This window comes from Nelumbo lutea, chromosome 8 (genome assembly GCF_056320005.1).
Source record: "Nelumbo lutea isolate HS-2025 chromosome 8, American lotus-T2T, whole genome shotgun sequence".
NCBI classification, from domain to species: Eukaryota; Viridiplantae; Streptophyta; class Magnoliopsida; order Proteales; family Nelumbonaceae; genus Nelumbo; species Nelumbo lutea.
The window spans coordinates 21994462-22014716 of NC_142691.1; the positions used below are offsets into that span (position 1 = coordinate 21994462).

At 43.9% G+C, this 20255-nt stretch overlaps 1 protein-coding gene across 5 annotated transcripts; it reads right to left on the bottom strand.

Moving 5' to 3' along the window:
• Positions 1-1556: 1556 nt before the first annotated feature.
• LOC148843299 (putative CRM domain-containing protein At3g25440, chloroplastic) lies at positions 1557-11894 on the bottom strand. Of its 5 annotated transcripts, XR_016102860.1 has the most exons (6): positions 10727-11785; positions 6744-7218; positions 5995-6396; positions 4081-4235; positions 3042-3708; positions 1557-2447 (listed from the first exon to the last, which is right to left on the bottom strand). XR_016102860.1 is itself a non-coding variant. In XM_088956688.1 (5 exons), the coding sequence occupies exons 1-4, from the start codon at positions 10834-10836 to the stop codon at positions 4083-4085; spliced, it is 1140 nt and encodes a 379-aa protein (XP_088812814.1). In that variant the 5' UTR covers positions 10837-11874; the 3' UTR covers positions 1557-2447; positions 4081-4082. The 5 variants fall into 5 exon arrangements, 2 of the variants coding, with proteins under 2 accessions (XP_088812814.1, XP_088812813.1); XR_016102858.1 differs by having other exon boundaries at positions 3042-4235; positions 10727-11894; XR_016102859.1 differs by having other exon boundaries at positions 1557-2484; positions 3042-4235; positions 10727-11894.
• Positions 11895-20255: the final 8361 nt, after the last annotated feature.

Below are 20255 nucleotides of genomic sequence, written 5' to 3' on the forward strand. Positions count from 1 at the left end.
TTTGTCAGAATGGGCCAACTGTTCGGGTCAAACAGTCGGACCATTCAAACCGGTAACCAGACCCCTGACCGGTTCAGTCACCGGTTTGGTTATAAAAACCATGACCTCAACTGCCCCCTAACTGTCTAACCACACTAAATTTGTTTAAGCAATAAAGGTTTTACTTTTTAACCTTTAATCCAATTTAAAAAACTTTAAAAGATAGAATTGTATTAATAAAAGTTATATTAATTAATTTTTAATATTTCATTCTTCTTTCATTGTCCAAACATCCCCAATTTAAAATATATTTATATCTTAGTTATTTCAATCTTAAATTTAGTGTTATTAATATAATTATAAGATTTATCAAAACATGCTAGATATTCATATTTGCCTGAATCGCTCCACCGTATCTATACTATACTGATACACTTTGCAATACCGAAATTTAGAACCTTGGTATACAACTGTAGACTAGAATCCAAGAAACTAAGACCAGGCTTCTCAAGAAAAATTTAAGGCTGTATTTGGTTTGAAAGAAAAGATAGGGAAACCTGTACAAGGTTTGTATAGGTTTCCCTACCTCTTCTTTCAAACCAAACACAGCCTAAAAAAACCCTCCATCTCTGCAACAATAGGACTTAGACAGCTCCACAATCAGATCTAACCAGCCTCAGCCAAACCTTGGTTAATCTACTTTATCTTCTAGAAGCCTCAAGTTATGAGCTTGGTTTGCCGTACATCTCAGATTAGGATCCCATCTACTTGTGGAACTAGTAAACACGTGTGTGCATTTTCAGATACAAAACACATTTGGAAAAACGAAGGAATGGCTTCAACAAAGTGACAAAACTACACTACCATACCAAGACAAAGGGAATTACCTTTTTCCTTAATAATATTTAGCTATTCCGTCCATCACTCCACTCTCAACCCCCAAAAATATATCATTTCATAAATTATCCTCTTATTTATTTGATTCTCGATCGTCCAACCAGTTTGGACTGACTTCCCATGTTTTAGTCTTAAGACATAGGGTATATATAACAAACAATTCGTGCTTCCTTTATACAGGCAAAAGATTTTTTTTCATTTCTTAAGCTTAGCTATTGTTATATTATCCTATTCATAATGGTTCACCATAAGGGGGCCATTATTTGGTTAATGGTAAAATTCCAGGCTGGCAAGCTTAAGAATGTGAGTATGAATCTGAGGGCATACCAAATCTACCCCTCCCAAGATCCCAGATAGCTGGGACCAACATTGGGTAATGGCCTCCATAATGGTTGACCATAGAAGGGAAGAAAAGGTCCAACCAGGTTGAATTGGCCTACACGCAACATGGTATACCTCAGACTAAGCCTTAAACATCGGGCGAGTGTAGAACAGTTGGTGTTTCCTTACCATATGTCCATCTCTGTTTGCCTGCATGACTAGGGCTGTAGTGGAGGACCAATTACAGTGACCAAGCATTTGACCATTCAAGGCTGTTAGATAGACTACCAAAATTTTGCCGACATGCAACGTGGTAAAGAGCCCATTGTCGTTCAGCAAAATACCAAATAATTGCCCAGTTTCCGAAAAACCAATTCTGGTGTCTAAATATGTTTTTCCATAAAAATATTTCTGAGTAACAACTACTGGCAAGGTGATAGTCTCACTATCACAGGTTATTTCACAAAATTAAAGACTTTACAATCATCCCTTAGAGAGGCAAGAGCTGCTACCTCTCATACAAAGAAAAAAAACAAATCACAACTGTGCACTGAATCAGCTAGACCTGTTCACCCCTTTTTAGCCAAAGCATCCGCCATCCCATTTGCTGATCTTTCACCCATTGTATCCTTAAATTCATATTCCTGGTTAGCCAAGTAAATTTTTTTCATTCACACCTGTAACACCAAATTATAGACTCAGGATTCCTTAGCCATTCTACCACCAGTTTGTCAAGTTAAGCTCACTAACTATCTGCACCCCTTGGATTGCAGCAAGCAGTTCAGCTTTGAGAGAGTCCCCCATACACAGGACCAGAAAACAGTGCTACAAGTTTACCTTCTCCATCTCTCACCACCCTTCCAATTCCACAAAAGCCTGGCTTATCTCGGCAACTCCCATCAAAATTCAGTTTAGCAAAACCTTCAATCGGTGGTGTCCAGGCCACCTCCACTCTATCCTTCCCCTTAGAGCTTTTAGCAACTATCTCCCAATTCCTCCAAATGTCGTCGAAGGAGAACTGGGAGAACAACTCCAGTGTCTTTATCCAGTGGATGACTATAACCATCACACGAAACCTGATTTCTTCCATGCTTCTCTCCTTTTCTAAGAAGATTCTTGCATTTCTTTCTTCCCAAATGGTCCAAATCAAGGCTGCTCTAATACGTCTTCACAATATCGTCCCTCTCTTCTTTGGCCAAGTAAAACAGGAGGGATCAAATAACATAGTAACCTCTGTAGGTAACGTCCACCTGCACCCAAACAAAGAAGAAAACTAAAGCCAAAAATCTGCAACAAAGAGGCAAGAAATCAGTAAGTGGAAATAACTCTCATTATTGGATTTGCACAAGACACACCAGTTCGGGGAGAGGCAGGAGTTAGGCCTTCTCTTCTGAAGAAAGCCCATAATATTTATCTTCCCATGAACTACTTCCTAGCAGAAGGCTCTTACCTTGGTTGAATGGGTCTACACCAAAACTCTTTGATGGGAAAGGAAGAAACTGAGGAATCACAAAAGGTCTTGAACAAAGAAGCACAAGAGAACAAGCCCTTAGGGTTGGGGGCCCAAATCCAACTTATCCGGTTTACCAGGTTTCAAGCAAACATTTTGAAAGAGTTGTAGAAGGTTCGGACAAGCCAAATTTTCGTTATCCCTAAGACCTCTATGGAATCCAAAGTCCCAACTAAGGTCCATAGAATTTGAAGGGGAAACAACAAACCTTGATACAGACTCATTTTTATACAAAGAAACTGAGTATAATGAGGGGAAAAGTTCCATTAACGGACAAGAACCAAGCCAAATATCCTCCCAAAATTTAACAGAAATCCCAAAACAAACATCATACCTGATGAAGCGGAGAAAGTGAGGTAGGATATTGCGAATAGCTTTCCAAGGCAAGGCCAGAGTAGATCTGTTGGATACACCTGCATCCCAACCTTCCATGTATGCTGGCTATTACTTCATGCCACAGTCTATCCTTTTACACCAGCCACCTCCAAAGCCATTTCCCTAACAATGCCTTATTCTCTTTATCCACACAACCAATACCCAATCCTCCTTGTTGAAGATTTCTACAAACCACCTCCCATTTAATCAAATGATCATTCCTTCCATCATCCGGCTACCACAAGAAGTCTCTCATAATCTTCTCAATTCTCTTGGCTTCTTTTTGGGGAATTCTAAACACTGTTAGGAAATAGATTGGCAGGTTAAAAAGAGTGGATTTGATCAGGGTAATCCATCCTCCCAGAGATACATAATTCCTCTTCCAAGCTGCCAGTGTCTTTGCACATTTCTCGCTATGGGGTTCCAGAATCTACTTTCCTTTTGCACCTAAAGGCAGTCCTAGGTAGGTCAAGGGCCAACTAGCGATAGAACACTCCAAAATATTTGCAACAAAGTTCAGTTCCTCTTCCTCTAAGTTAATTCTTGCTATGCAATTCTTATCAGAGAGATGAGCTCAAAATTCTTCACCAGCTCCTTCAGATTCCTTATCAAACTTTGCTCTCCACCTTCAGATTAAAGATGAGCACTTGGTGCTTTAATACATGATTCATGACTCTTTCTTGTAATTTTGAATGCAGCTAGGATTATGTTCTTGCCTGAACTTAGTTAGCTTAGAAATGAAAATCATTGCCTGAGATTTCACTAATCATTACATGGACATGACAATCATAACCAGATAGAGGCTGAACTAGGATCCAAAGCTTCAGCCACCTATATGGTTGGATTCAACTTAAATATTACATTTGTGGTCACGGGGCAAGAAAAAGCCCAGTAAACAAGAGCATCCCAATATTACCAACCCTACAGGAGATTTCCCTTTATTTTTTTCCTTTTAGCCATATTTAAAATATATAAAAGCTGATATGAAAGAGAAATACCATCAGATATTAGATGTAGAATTGTCTGATGCAGTCTCTTTTCCCTTTCTGTATCTAGCAAGGTGCTTATGGTACTCTTCTAGCTCTTTCTCCAACTTTTCAATAAACTGGCTTGTGTGTTCAAGGGACTGTTCATACCTATATTTTTCCAAGGCCTGCAACATTCAGAGAAATAGAAGCGCAGAAAGAGAATATTAGCATATTGAAGCTAAGATTTCACCATATATGTGCAAGATAAGAGTATAAATAATAGTCACGTCTGAAATGACAGATACATTCTAATCAGGTTTAAAAGAAGAAAGACACATAAAATAGGAATTTCCATCTTTTCCATATCTGGAAACTCAAAGCCTTCACCAACACCACCACCACCAACAACAACAACAACAATTCTATTTTTGTAAAACATCTATAAGAGCAAAAATGGTAGTAAAATCTCAAGCTGAGAGCAAGAGAAAATGGATTCAAGTCAGAGAGCAGCCACTTTGTGAACACACCCCCCACCCCCCAAAAAAAATCTGGGACCAACATTGGGTACCAGTCCTTAGCTATAAGAGAAAATGTTACCTGAAGCAAATATTTAGAATCAAGAAGCAATAAATCCATAAAATGAGTTTAGAAAAAATAGGATACCATGATGGACAAAAGGCAGGCAATATGAATAGTATCAGGCATAAACTCATCAGAGTTGAGTTCACTCAAAATGGGGAGAAATGATAAAGAGTTATAGAGATAAAGACATAAAGCTGAAGGAAGGAACAAGGAAATTTTGCAGTGTTGCACTTCCCAGGATGCCCAGCTTGAGAACAATTCATTATATTGAGAAACCCAACCATTTGATCAGAAAGTAACTTTATCCACAGTTGACTTTGGCACATTATTGCATCACATGAAATCTCATAGCAATTTGATTTGTGGATATGGAGATATTGTCAACTAGATAGCTACATGGGATATTTTCATAATAAATAGTAGCTATTTTCTGATTATATGGTCATTTTTATTTTACTTTGAGCTTGTATAAAATTTGGAAGTTATTGTTATATTAGATTAGTTGTAATAGTAATATTGATGACATTAAAAGTTACATTTAAGTCAAAGTCATAGTTGTCAGTCAACTAGGTTTTGTCCTGTTCAAAGTTAACAGGTTTTGGTGTTAGTTTTAGAATGGGAGAACAGAATTTAAAAAGAAGATAAGGGTTTACAAAAAGGACTGCCCAACCCTCCTCATATAAGATAACAAAGTATTGATTTTCCTTCTTTCAAGTAAGGGTGATCATCAAAAACCGATAAAACAAACCAAATATTCCGGTTAACCGAACCAGTTGGTTTAGTATTTTTGAACAACCGAAGTTACTGGTCCAATTTCAGTTAACCAATACAAAAAACCAGCAGTTAACTGCACCAACCAGTATATTTTTTATATATAAATGATATATATGCATTATATATAAATATATAATATATTATTTATTCTTTATAAAATAATATATTATATGTATTTCTAGTATTTTTATTACATATTTGTATATTATTTATAATATATATTATAAATATCAAAAAACCAAAAAAAAGACGAACCAAACTGATCAACCAGTTAACTGATTGGCTTCAATTCGATTTAAGTTCACGTTTTTCCAATAACTGGTTCAGTTTGGAAAATTGGCCCACAGTTAAGTTAACTGAACCATGAGCACCCCTAGTTTCAAGGTTTGGATATTCCCAGCTTCTCAGGGTGCTGATGACAAGGTCCATAACATCTGCCATTAATTATGCACCTCTATAACTCTTTCCCATATTCTCAGGGTTCTTATTAATTATGCTCTTTTTTCTTTATCAAAATGCAAGTGAATAAATAAAGCTACTGAATCTTTTCTTTCCAAGATGAAATAGAGAATGGAAGGAGACCAGTACCTTGTTCTTGGATAGGGTATCTGGAGGTGACATAACCTGTGGTTGGACATAATTCTTTCCACGGTAGAATATTATAGTATTGTTGGCTTTTATATCAATTACAATGCCTTTACTTAGCCGTGCAAGTTCTTCAGCATATTCATAAACCTGCCCAGGCTTGCAGGGTTTACAAACAACCTTCACTGTTTCATGCTTCTTCCAATGGAGATGCATATTGAGAACCACACCTCCAAATACTCCACGTCTTCCAACTATGACATAATTCTTCTTCTTCTCACCAGTGCGCTTTAGGTAAAATCTTTCTTCTTCAGTCAAAATTTCCGGATCATATGTTTCAGCCGGAGCTTTAGGAACATCAAATTTCCTCAGCTTTTCAATCAGCCACAGCTCCTTCCGTTTAGCCTGTGGCAGGTAAAATTAAATTTGACAGTGATATTGATCTAATATTTTGCATTACTGGAGATATATATATTTGCTGAAAACAGAAGAAAGACACTAATGCAAGATGGAATATGTGATATCCCCCTCTTCTCCTCCTAGTGAAATCACTTGAAAATAGTAAATCCTACAGTGAGGCCAATATAAAGGCTCAAGCTCATAGATAATTTAAGGATTTCCAGAAAGAATGAGAATGTACATAAAGAATTTATTCATGTAATTTTTATTTAAAACTTGTCTAGAACATCTACACGGTAGAAAGAAAGTGGCATCTTAAACAGGGAAAGAAGAGTTGCATTAAGTATACCAACCTTTTCAAGTTTGTATCTAATCCTAACTTCTGGATTTGGGGACCTGATCTTCTTCTTGGCCTTGAGTCGGTAGAATCTGAGTTCATTTAGTTTTGCTTTTTTGGACATCTTCACACGTTTGGGCATCTTCTTCCCTTTTATTTGGGACCCATTCTTGTCAGGCAGTAACTTATCAGGGCAAAATCTAACCACATCATTGTCTGTTTTTAGCATCACTGGAACATTGCTCATGTATTTAACTCGTTGCCATTTTAAAAGAGCACTATGGATTTCATGCAAATTTGTATTTTTTGAGCACAAAGATGAAAACAGAGTAGATGTGCATAACGATTCTAAGCTACAGCTAGTTGCTCCATAGCTTCTCTGGTGTGCACATGCAACATAAGTAAAAAAAGGTTTAAAGAAAATTGTCCTCTGCAAATATAAGAGTCTGGGCATGGCTTGAATTGGACAGCAGAAACAGGCCAGAGAATCCCTGTAAAAAGAATGCTAGCTATTAATCATAAAGTAGTACAAAGAAGTCATCAGATAAACATTATTATCAAACACTGCAGTGTCCCTAAAAACCAATATTATTGAAGGAGAGGATCTTGCTTAGCCTTGAAAGACCATCAGATTTGAAAGCCAAGGAGAAATTTACTCGCTTTCTTATTCATTCGAGCTTCTACGCAGACTAAAAGTGGGAATTGGAAACAGATAAATAAATCTAAAATACACATACATAGATAACTAATCCACGGAAAGAGAACAACAAATTCTACTTCAGGCAATATTACCAGAATTTGGCCATTTTGGTTCTTTAGAAGTTCATTTAAACAATAAGGGTTTCTGACACATGTCCATCCAGGAGTCTGATTCAGCAAGATGAGAAAACATGGACTCGTCGAAATGTTTATGGAAAAGTTTATACTATTAAAATAGTTCATATTTTATGCTTTCTAAGATTATATAACTGCAAAAAATAATGCCTTGATTACCAAGTTACATTTGTTACATTGTCTGTTCATTTATATCAAATAAGCCAGGAGACAGAAGGGCAAGGAGATAAGTGATCTGTGGCAAGTTGAAGGGGCTACAAGGGATAGGGGCTGACCGAAAAGGGCATGGTTTGAAGTATCAAGAAATGATTAAGCACTTATTATTTAACAATGGATATGACACTAGACAGAACAGAAAGGTAAAACAGGATTCATGTAGCCAAGCGCCCCAAGCCCATATAGTTGGGATAAGCAGGGGTGGAGCAAAGCATGGTGGGGGGTCCTTAGCCCCCCCCCCCCCCCCCAAACTTTTCTGTTAAAAGTCTTAAAACCACTATCTATATAGTTAGTAAGTAGAGACAGGGTCAGAAGCATAATTAAGTGGGTCCCCCTAACCTTGAAAGTCCCACTAAAATGTAGGATCACTCCCTAACCCTCCTTCAACTCACAAAACTAAAAATTTTGTTTATTTTTCTTAATAAAAAAAAGAAAAAAACTGTTAATAGACCCAAACCTTCCTGCCCCATTTCTCTCCAAACCCTACCTCCTCTACTCCCTATCTCATTTTCTTATTTAACTTGCTCTCCCCAAAAGAAAGTTCCTGGCTCTGCCACTAGGGACATGGCTTTGATGATGATGATGTTAGGAGACAGAAAATGTCATGTAAAAATGTCCTCAATAATCCATGGACTGTGGTGAATGCATGTCTGACACAAACACATTGTTCATTTAGGAGAGTCCATGTGACAAATGACCTTGAAATTTGAAATTAGCACATGATGGAGGCTTTTAACTTAGTCGGCCCCATATAGTTCAGACAAGGAAAAAATGACAGAGGCTTTAAACTAGCTCCATGGAAAAAGTAATGGATTGGGGGAAAAAGGATTCCACCTTAGCTTCATGTGTGAAAATATATTTTATGGACAAATTTCTAATCCTGGTATGTTTAAACATCACACTTGTTTTGTCCAAACAGAACATCAAATATTTCGTTTTCAAAATTGAACCTCAATAAGTCCATTTCATTTTTAATCAGTAATAATAAATTAACAATCACAAATTCACAACACAACACTATTAATAATAATATATAATAGAACGAGTGAGGAAGAAATGCACGTATCTTTAGAAAACAGTATAAGTGAAGAAGCTGTGGTGACCAAGAGAATCAGGAATGCTTCTGTCTTGGGCAGCCATGCATGGTTTGTTTAAAGGAAAGCCTTACAATGCTTTTTTGACTGTTAATTTTTTTCACAGATATACTCTTTTAGTTTCTTAATTGTAGGGGTGGCCACGAGCCAAGCTCTTCACGAGCTACTCGAGCTTGGCTCGTGAAAAGCTTGGCTTGACTCGGTTACAACCAAGCTCGAGCCTAATAGAGCTCGGCTCATGAGGTTCGCGAGCCAAGCTCGAATATACATATATATAATAAAATTATAGAAAATAATATATATATATATAATAAAAATATTATAATTCTTAATTTTTTAATTCTCAAATAAATTTTTTTTTATATATAATTTTTTATTTTTATAAAACATTTTTTCTCAAATTGAGATCGAGCTTACGAGTTTTTGACTCAAGCCAAGCTCGAGCTCAAGCCTTGTACTACCTTGGCGAGCCAAGCTCGAGCCTCGTACTATTCAGCTTGGCTCGTCACGAATCCACCCTTAAGTATGTTGTTTTGTAAATCCTCAATGTACAGTCCCTAATTGTACAATGCAAGGAACAAGTAAACATCTTAAAGTGACATTTCTCAAGAAATAAAAGTATATAGAAGGCTTAGTAAATGAAATCTCAGGCCTACTAAGTCAGTCTACCTACCCCCTTCTCTGTCATCTGCTGATCTACAAATCTACATGAACAAGCTGTTCAACCGGTATGCCAAAGCTTTAGCTTCTCAAATAAGATGCCTCTGGGGCCAAGGGCCAACTGAACCATGTAAACATCCATCCAATTACTGATGGAAATCACCTTCCTCAGTCAACCATTCTAATCCACTTGAAAATGAATGGAAGAAAGATAAAAAGGACTGGAAAGTTTTCTCTTCTCTTCAAGTATGAAAGAAAACACTAGTAAAGAACTAAAGATCATTACTTTTGAGAAACCATTCTCATTCAAAACCCTTTTGCAACTTAAAGTTGCTGATTGTAGAAACAGACCTATCCACTGGCAAAATCAGAACGACCACCAATGGGAAAGGGAATCCACATGGTTGACATTCATAACAAAATGCATGGAAAGTTTTCTCTTCAACCATTCTAATCCACTTGAAAATGAATGGAAGAAAGATAAAAAGGACTGGAAAGTTTTCTCTTCTCTTCAAGTATGAAAGAAAACACTAGTAAAGAACTAAAGATCATTACTTTTGAGAAACCATTCTCATTCAAAACCCTTTTGCAACTTAAAGTTGCTGATTGTAGAAACAGACCTATCCACTGGCAAAATCAGAACGACCACCAATGGGAAAGGGAATCCACATGGTTGACATTCATAACAAAATGCAATACATGTAAGGTCTGACCAGCCCTCAGTTCTAGAGAAGGTGCATTCAGATAAGGATGAGTTGGGAGAAAAAGAAAAAAGGAAAATGGAAGTTTCAACTATATCATGCAAATCCAGTCGAAGCTGACAGTTCAGCAGACTTTAGTTGGTGACTTCACAGTCAGCTACTCACAGATCATGTTACTAACATTATGCTACCATAATTAGCCTCAATCAGCAATCAGAAAGAGACTAGCCCATTGTACTAATTGTTGAAATAAATGCTAAAATACGCAATTAACCTAATTAATCTAACCAATATTTAAGTGGAAGAATTATAAACTATCTCGTTACTATAAAATCCAAAATGAAATCTTGAAAGTGAACACGATGAAATGGATGCAAGGTGATATCCAAACCACAAAAATAAAAAAGAAACATTTTTTATCAGTAAAATTAAAAAGAAACATTAAACTACAAAATCCTTGAAAAAGAACGAACCTAGAGGTGAAGAAGCAATACCTGGATGAAAGAGAGTGATCGAATACAGTGTCTCGATACAAAGAAATCATTACGGAGGAGTGTATGGATTGAAGCCTCTTATGACTGAGGAATCGAACCAGAGACGCCATGGAAAACTCAGACTATGTTTTTCACGAAAAAGAAAATTTACTGAAAAACCTCATTAGCTGCAGCGTAACGACTACAGGGGACTCGGGCTGGAATCGTCTGTCTTCCCACTCTGTCCGCCATCAATGTCCTCCCATTTAGGGAACGCCACCTCTCCTAAACGCGGGACTCCCTTAGTCCATGTGCGAAGAAAGATACGAACTTCCGTCTCTCTAAATCACTCTTCTCCTTTCCTTCGGCGACTGGCGACTAAGTGATACAACACGAAATGGTGGTATTCGTACCACAAATGCAATTCAAATTTGTAAGTTATAATAAACCATAACCAAATTGGCCATATTCGAGTGAAAGTCCCTTTAAAAATGAAATGCTTGATGATAAAATCTGATTTTAGAGATCATATTGATGATAAAATCACCCTACTCAGTAACCTGCCTCCTTGTCTCAATAACCTGTACAAATCACACGCTTGATAATCATTCATTACTCAGTGCCACTTCCATCATCTGTTTGCTCTTTTATCGAAATATAGCTTTAATCGTAAACGATGTCAAGCCACAACCGAGAACCGAACCAGTACCGACCTTCCCTATCTCTATCCACTCCCCCTCCTCTCTATTTTACACCATTCAAATTATTGAAACAATCAACAAAACCACTCTTCACCCTATACTCGCTCTTACTTCACCTCTACTTCAACTGGTATTCGGTGGATTAATTTAACGATGATGAACCCGTAGGCCTTTGTCAGAAATTTGTGGAAATATACCGTTCGACTAAATGACCAAAAGAGTTGTCATAGAAACAAACAGATTGAAGGATATCTAAAAGGCTTGTCTCCTCCAAACTCCCTCCATCCCCCTCCTCACATCACAGGCGACTCCTTGCAGTTTGTCCAGCTCCTGCATGCTGGTCGGATTCGTCAATACGTGTTTTGAGTACCCGTCCAGCTACCCAATTGCCTTGCCGAATTTGAAGCCATCGTCATGAAACCTAGGGTGGATTCAAGCCGAGCGGAATATCCGGCTCGAACTCGGCTCAAGATCATACTACAAGGCTCAAGCTTCGAGCAACAACCTTGACCTCGAGCTCAAGATTATAAAATATTTTTATTATATATATATTAAATATCAAATATATATATATATATATATATATATATATATATATATTCGAACCGCGAGATTTGTAGAAATATAAAAGATGCAGAAATTGCACAAGTTTTGTAGAAATTAAAGAAAATGTATAAAATTACAAAAAATATAGAAATTTTGCAAAAAAAAAAAAAGCATGAAAATGACAGCATCTTTGATGGCTTGAAAATGGATCTGGTTTCTTTTGCCATGGAGGCATGGAGCTCTTAGCCTCTGGTTCCTCTGATGAGCAGCTCATTGGAGCTAGGATTCTTCAAAAGTTATCAACCAATCTCAAGTTTTCCAAAGACACCGCAAAAAATAGGTGCATCTATATCAATAATTGAGACTGGTGGAGATGTTGGACATTCACAGCAAGAAGAGATGAGGCAAGCTGCAGCAGAGATATTGTCAGAATTAGGAGGGAAAAAAACAAAATTCCCTCCATGTTGCTGGAATTCCTGGTGTGATGGAATCAATGTCATCGCTGCTCTACACTTGTCGGAGTTCCAATGATGCAGCCGATGAATTCTGCCAGAGACATGTAGTCACTTTCGTCTTTGTATTCTGAAGAAGCATGCTAGAGACCATGATAACTGTTGATGGAGCGCGATCCGACTGGTCTTAGCTGTACGCTACCTTGCTTCTGAATTCGGGGTAGCAAGGGACCTGAAACGAAAGAGATGGGAAAGCTCCGGGGGGAACCCGGTGTAGAGGCTCCGAAGCTCAAGTTAGAATCCTTCAAAAGCAAGGTAATGCCAGATAGCGCAAAGTTTGCATACCTCCCCGTTGTCGGGGGGCAGGGAGCTCTTATAGTCACTTCGTGTACTCGTCCCGAGGCCCTTGTCAAATCGGGTATGATTAACCTTGCGCTTGTCAACTCAACCGTCGTCCCTTCTGTTGAGACAGAACCGTCACTGCCTAACCGTCTAACTGGAGATGGCGGCGTCAGTGGCGGTGGCAGGTGGCCGTTTAGAGTGCTGTTGCCAAACGTCAGATCCCAAGTCAGTCAGGCGTGGCGTCCTCGGGCACGGACTTCCCTGGTGTCAGGCATGGTACGACTTGTTTGGCTTTGGCGCCTAGAAGATGATGCGAAGTGCTGAGCGAGGCGGTCTTGGGCTCGGAGGTATCCCGGACTGTTACAAGGTGGGTCAGTTCGGCGAAGTGTCCCGAGCTGTTACAAGGTGGGTCAGTTCGGCGAAGTGTCCCGAGCTGTTACAAGGTCAGCTCGGCGAAGTGTCCCGAGCTGTTACAAGGTGGGTCAGTTCGGCGATGTCTATCCCGAGCTGTTACAAGGTCAGTTCGGCGAAGTCTATCCTGAGCTGTTACAAGGTGGGTCAGTTCGGCGGTGTGTCCCCTTGTCCCCGCCTAGGCTTGGCCCCTTCTGCCGAGCTGTCGTTTCTGCCACGTGTCACATAATGAAGAGGTCGGGCCAAATCTTCCTTCAAAAATTGCCCCCCACTCCTTGCGCCGAGGATCTTGCCATAGTGCGGGGAGTTTTCACGAGGTAGCTGGTGGATTTGTCCCGTCCTTCAAACCTTTACTGTACGAGACGCTTTTGCTAGGGTTCTTTCGATTTCCGAGGAGGCTGGGAACGTGCTTACTCAAGAACGCTGGTGGTTGTGACCGAAACCAACTCGCGCCGCTGGGACGTGATAGGGCGTCGGCCTCAGTGTTTTCGGACCTCGGGATTTGCCTGATGATGTGTGACTAGAAGTTGAGCAGGGCTTCTTTTACTTTGGCAAAATATGCGATCATGGAGAGATCACGTGCCTCGTATTCGCCGGTAACTTGGTTTACCACGAGCTGAGAATCGCTACAGATGACCAAGTGCTTTGCCTTAACCTTTCGCGCTAGGTCCAGCCCGGCGATCAGTGCTTCGTACTCTGCCTCGTTGTTGGATGCCGTGAACTCAAAACGTAGTGCGTACTCTACTTTTGTGCCGCTCGGGCCGCACAAGACTATTCCAGCTCCGCTGCCCTGCCGGTTTGAGGAACCATCGACTTGTGGAGCTTCGTGGCTGAAAGTGCACTCGACGAAAAAATCTGCCAAAGCTTGGGCCTTGATAGCGGTTCTCGGTTTGTACTGGAGGTCGTACTCGCTGAGTTCGATGGCCCATTTCGTCAGTCGCCCGGAGACTTCGGGTTTGAGTAAAACTTGTCTAAGAGGTTTGTCAGTTAGGACGATGACAGTGTGAGCCTGGAAATACGGGCGGAGTTTCCGAGCTGCTATTACTAGGGCGTATGCTAGTTTTTCTATCTCCGGGTACCTTGCCTCTGCTCCCTGCAAAATTTTACTAACATAATATATGGGTCGTTGGACCCGGTCTGTTTCCTTTATTAGTACCGAACTGACCACCTCGTCGCTCGCCGAGAGGTACAGTTGTAAGACCTCGCCCACCTCGAGCCGGGCTAAGGTTGGTATACTAGCGAGGTAACCTTTTAGTTCGTCGAACGCAAACTGGCAGTCCTGGGTCCATTCGAACCCTTTGCCTTTGACTGCCTTGAAGAAGGGTAGGCAGCGGTCTACTGACTTAGATAAGAAGCGGCTTAGGGTGGCTATGCGACCGTTTAGCCTCTGAACCTCTTTTACTTTCCGAGGTGGTTTCATATCTAGAATGGCTTTTATTTTGTCCGGGTTGGCCTCAATGCCGCGCCGATTGACAATGTAGCCTAGGAACTTGCCCGAGGTGACGCCGAAGACACACTTGTTGGGATTCAACTTCATGCTAAAGTGGCGCAGGATTTGGAAAACAGAGTCTAAGTCTACATAGCACTCTATCTTCGTACCAATCAGGGGCCGAAATAGCTTATTTACAAGTCTTTGGAAAGTTGCCCCGGCGTTTTTTAGTCCAAAGGGCATGACTTTGTAGCAATACAGGCCGAACTCGGTTATGAAGCTGGTTTTTTCCTCATCGGATGGGTCCATCCTAACTTGGTTGTAGCCCGAGTAGGCGTCCAGGAAGCTTAGCAACTCGTTTCCCGAAGTCGCGTCCACTAGGCGGTCAATTCTAGGGAGGGGGAAGCAATCTTTCGGGCAGGCTCGGTTCAGGTCGGTATAGTCGACGCACATGCGCCACTTGCCGCTTGCCTTTTTTACCAACACCGGGTTGGCCACCCAGCTCGGGTAGTGGACTTCCCTTATGAAGTTTGCTGCGAGGAGCTTCTCAACCTCCTCGTCGACCGCTCTCCAACGTTTTGGGGCTAAGTTGTGTTTCTTCTGTCTAACGGGTCTGACTACAGGGTCAGTATTAAGTTTGTGAGTTATCAGTCCGGGGCTAATGCCGGGCATGTCGGCCGCGGACCAGGCAAAAATATCTAAATTTTGAAGTAAAAAACTCACCAGTTCGGCTCGTAGGGAGTCTTTGATGGAAGCTCCGATGCTTAGTGTGCGAGCTGGGTCCGTAGCTGAAGTCGGGATTGCGACTGTTTCCTCCGTGGGTGAAGCTCGCTCCTCACCTTGCTCCGCCGGCCGCTCCAGCTCGAGGTCGTCGGCCGCCTTGGTTTTTCCCTTTAGGGCGGCAACGTAGCACTTGCGGGACTCGAGCTGGTCGCCCCGCGCTACCCCTATACCGAAGTCCGTAGGGAACTTCATGGCCAAATAGTAGGTGGAGACCGCCGCCCGTAGGACATGCGTGATCGGCCGCCCTATTATGGCATTGTATGGGGAGGGGGTCGCGACTACCAGGAAATCATGGTTGAGTCTGACCGCACAAGGCCATGTGCCGACTTCCACAGGGACAGTTACTTTCCCGAGGGGCCTAACTTCCTCTCCGCTGAAACCTATCAGGGGAGTGTTCGCGGGCTTCAGCTCGCTCCTCTTTAACTGCAGCTGGTCAAATGCCGATTTGAAGAGGATGTCCGCTGAGCTGCCCGAATCTACGAGTACGCGCCTGACCTCGAAATTGCTTATCCTTAGCTTAATGACAAGCGCTTCATCATGGGGGTAGTGGACTCCTCGCGCGTCGTCCTCCGTGAAAAAGATTGGCTCTTCGGTCTTTGGTCTCTTTGGGGGGTTCCTTTCTTCGAGGGACGCTTCGCGAACTGAAGTCCGGGCTGCTACCGAGGTACACCCCGCTACCACCGATCCTCCCACTATTACATGGATGGTTCCCCAAACTGGCCTCTCTTCCGGAGGCTGCTTCTGCAACGGTTCGGCAGGTCTGTTGCTAGACTCAGGTGCATCCCTTTCGCGCTCCCCTTGCCGACATGCTTTATTATTGTTGTGCTGTACAAAGTTTCTCAAGTATCCGCGACGGATGAGTCCCTCTATCTCGTCCCGGAGGTTATTACACTGTTCGGTGCTATGACCATGGTCTCTATGGAAACTACAATACAAATTCTTGTTTCTATCGTTCGGATTTCCCTTCAGGCGAGGTGGCCACTTAACGTACGGAGCGTCTTTGATCATCATTAACATCTCTGTCCACCTCGTGTTCAACAACGTGTAGTCCGTCCGAACTGCTAAGGGGGCCCGGAAGGACTGGTTCGGCTTCAGCTCTCGGGTCGGGTTTTTTCTACTCACCAGGTTGGAGAGCTCGCCTTCTCTCTTTCTTTTCTCGTTCCCGCCTTCGGTTCGTTGGTTGATCTCTTCCTCTGTCCTCATGAACTTATCCGCGAGTTTGAGGAATTCGGCCACGGTCGCGGGCTGGTTGGCCACCATGTGCCATTTGAACTCTTTGCGCGTCACACCTCTTTTGGCCGCCGCGAGCTGCACTGTGGGGTCCAACCGCGGTATTTGCAAGCATGCCTCGTTGAACCGCTTGATGTAGCCCCGAATAGATTCTCCTTCTCTTTGGACCACTCCGAAGATGCTTTCCTCTGTTCTGGGGCACCGTCGGCTGGTGACGAAGTGTGTGGTGAAGACTTGCACGAACTAGGCCCAGCACTTTATCGACCCGGGGGCCAGGTTTCTGTACCAAGTGCGGGCTACCCCCCTGAGGGTGGTGGTAAAGGCCACGCACATGCACGATTCGCTAGCCCAGGCGAGGTGCATTTGCGACTGAAAGACGTCAACGTGGTCGTTGGGGTCGAAGGACCCATCGTACTTGTCCAGAGGTGGGAGTTTGAAGTCTCTGGGTAAGGGGACCGCCAGGAGTTCCGATGCAAGGGGGGAAGGAACGGAGAGAGCTGGGGTAGCCCCTACCTCGTCCGAGCTCGTGGCTTTGCCTCTGAGTTCCGACAAGGCGCAGGTGGTGGTTTGGCGACTTCGCCGGCGCCTTCGCCGTTGAGCGGGCCTTGTGCTGGCGCTGCTGGCCTCCGTGTTACCGAGCTCGATGGGCCCGGAATGCTGGTATTCCGTCGCCAAGGCGCTGAATCGATTTTCGGTGAGTGGGAGCTCGGGCTTGGAGCACCGGGGTGCCGACCTCGCGGGCGAGGTTCCCGACCCACCCGCGGGTTGCGAGGCGGGGATGACATTTTTCTCTCTTCGGCCTGGGGACGAGGCCTAGCTGTTGGGGTGGTTTTGGGGCCGGGAGGCCTTCGCCTGGCAGGGGCGCCCATCCTGTGGGGAGGCCTTGACCGGCCTCGGGGCGGGGTGGCGAGGTGGAAGTAGTGGTTGGTTCAGTGGCAGTTGGGGGAACTGCTGTTGATAGTGATACTGGGAGATGTTGTGCAACACTTGGTGCTGGTGTTGCTGGAACTGTTGCATTTGGGCTTGCATTGCCCGCATGCACTACATCAGGTCCTCCAATCGGTCTTGGCTAGCTGCCAGGGGGACGGCAGTTGGTTCAGTGAAAGTTGTCTCAATGGGGAGGGGAAAGGGGACGTTTGTGGTAGGAGGGTTTACGGGTGCCACTGCTTGTGGCGTGTTCAGGATGGGGATCCCATCCGCCAAAAAGGGGGATGGTGAACTGTCCAACGCACACTACGGGGACCTGAAGTTGCTCCCCAGTGGCGTTTGTCTCCGTGCCGCGTCCGGTGTTGCTGGAGGAGGCCATGAGTGTTGGGTTTTTTGAAGAAGAAAGGGGGTATTGAAGTTTGGAGGGAGGCTTTTTGAAGCGTTTTCCCACAGACGGCGCCAATTGATGGAGCGCGATCCGGCTGGTCTTAGCTGTCCGCTGCCTTGCTTCTGAATTCGGGGTAGCAGGGGACCTGAAACGAAAGAGATGGGAAAGCTCAGGGGGGAACCCGGTGTAGAGGCTCCGAAGCTCAAGTTAGAATCCTTCAAAAGCAAGGTAATACCAGATAGCGCAAAGTTTGCATACCTCCGTTGTCGGGGGGCAGCGAGCTCTTATAGTCACTTCGTGTACTCGTCCCGAGGCCCTTGTCAGATCGGGTATGATTACCCTTGCGCTTGTCAACTCGACCGTCAACCCTTCTGTTGAGACAGAACCATCACTGCCTAACCGTCTAACTGGAGATGGCGGCGTCAGTGGCGGTGGCAGGTGGCCGTTTAGAGTGCTGCTGCCAAACGTCAGATCCCAAGTCAGTCAGGCGTGGCGTCCTCGGGCACGGACTTCCCTGGTGTCAGGCATGGTACGACTTGTTTGGCTTTGGCGCCTAGAAGATGATGCGAAGTGCTGAGCGAGGCGGTCTTGGGCTCGGAGGTATCCCAGACTGTTACAAGGTGGGTCAGTTCGGCGAAGTGTCCCGAGCTGTTACAAGGTGGGTCAGTTTGGCGAAGTGTCCCGAGCTGTTACAAGGTGGGTCAGTTCGGCGAAGTGTCCCGAGCTGTTACAAGGTCAGCTCGGTGAAGTGTCCCGAGCTGTTACAAGGTCAGTTCGGCGAAGTGTCCCGAGCTGTTACAAGGTGGGTCAGTTCGGCGATGTCTATCCCGAGCTGTTACAAGGTCAGTTCGGCGAAGTCTATCCCGAGCTGTTACAAGGTGGGTCAGTTCGGCGGTGTGTCCCCTTGTCCCCGCCTAGGCTTGGCCCCTTCTGCCGAGCTGTCGTTTCTGCCACGTGTCACATAATGAAGAGGTCGGGCCAAATCTTCCTTCATCAATTGCCCCCCACTCCTTGCGCCGAGGGTCTTGCCATAGTGCGGGGAGTTTTCGCGAGGTAGCTGGTGGATTTGTCCCGTCCTTCAAACCTTTACTGTACGAGACGCTTTTGCTAGGGTTCTTTCGATTTCCGAGGAGGCTGGGAACGTGCTTACTCAAGAACGCTGGTGGTTGTGACCGAAACCAACTCGCGCCGCTGGGACGTGACAACGGGTCATTTCAAAAAGGCACGCCACTACTGTACGTGCGCCGTCGACTGTCAGGGAGACGTGCGGCGCGTCAGCTTCGAAAAGACGTGTGTCAAAGCGACGTTGGTTTCAAAAAAGACGTGCTGACGTTTCGCTTTTTTCGGAAAGACGTGCGCCAATCACATCTCGACTTTAAGGGTTGTGCGGTCGGTAAGAACGTGGGCCGTCGGATCATCTTCAGTCTCCACGGTCGATTCTTGGTTACTGTAGCTATAAATAGTGGGGGACTCCGGTTGGTTTGTCACTTCTGCGGTTTGTCTACTGAGTTCGCGTCCAACCCTTCAGCTCGCGTCAAGGCTGGTTATACAGTCTTCACGGTTTTTTGGCTTGTTCTTCAAACTTTCCAGTGAGTACTTTCTTGAATCTATCTTTCCCCTAATGTCTATCTTTGATAGCTCAGACGATTCTTCGAGTAGGGCCGACGTAGGTTCCACCAACCAAGCCGTGTCCCCAGTCTGCCTCAGTGATCCTGAGGTGGAGCTTGAAGACTATGAACCAGTGGGCCGAGTTGCTTCGGGCAGTTTGGCGTCTACCTCCTGCCGAGGTCGGATGCTAGACAGGTTTGGTCCTTCGACCATGACGCTTGAGGGGCTTCAATCCATACTTCTGTCTTACAATCTTCCTGGGGGGTACACATATTTCATTCCTTCGGGTAGCTTTCTTTGGGAACACGGTCCCGACGAGATCGTGATTTTTCAAGAGCAGCTCGCTGCAGGGTTGCGATTTTCTTTCCATCCCCTTCTTGTCGAAGTCATAAACCACTTCGGTGTCACCATTGGCCAGCTTCATCCGAACTCTATTCGGAACCTGGTGGGGACAATATCCCTTTTTTGCGAGCAGAACTTCTCCTTGGACTTAGAGATATTCTCCTCTATCTTGATGCTCAAGAGACAGGCAGGTCCTCTTCCTGGGGGGAGACGGGCGTATTACGTTATTCCTCGCCAGCGTTTTAAGCTTCTACACGATCTTCCTAACAAGGTCCCGGCGTGGAAGCGGGACTACTTCAGCGTGCGAAGTGCACAAGGATGGCCCTTTCAGACCGGGTGGGGTGAGGCTGCTCCCGATTTGGGCGTAACTCTTGATAAAAAGACGGTAAAG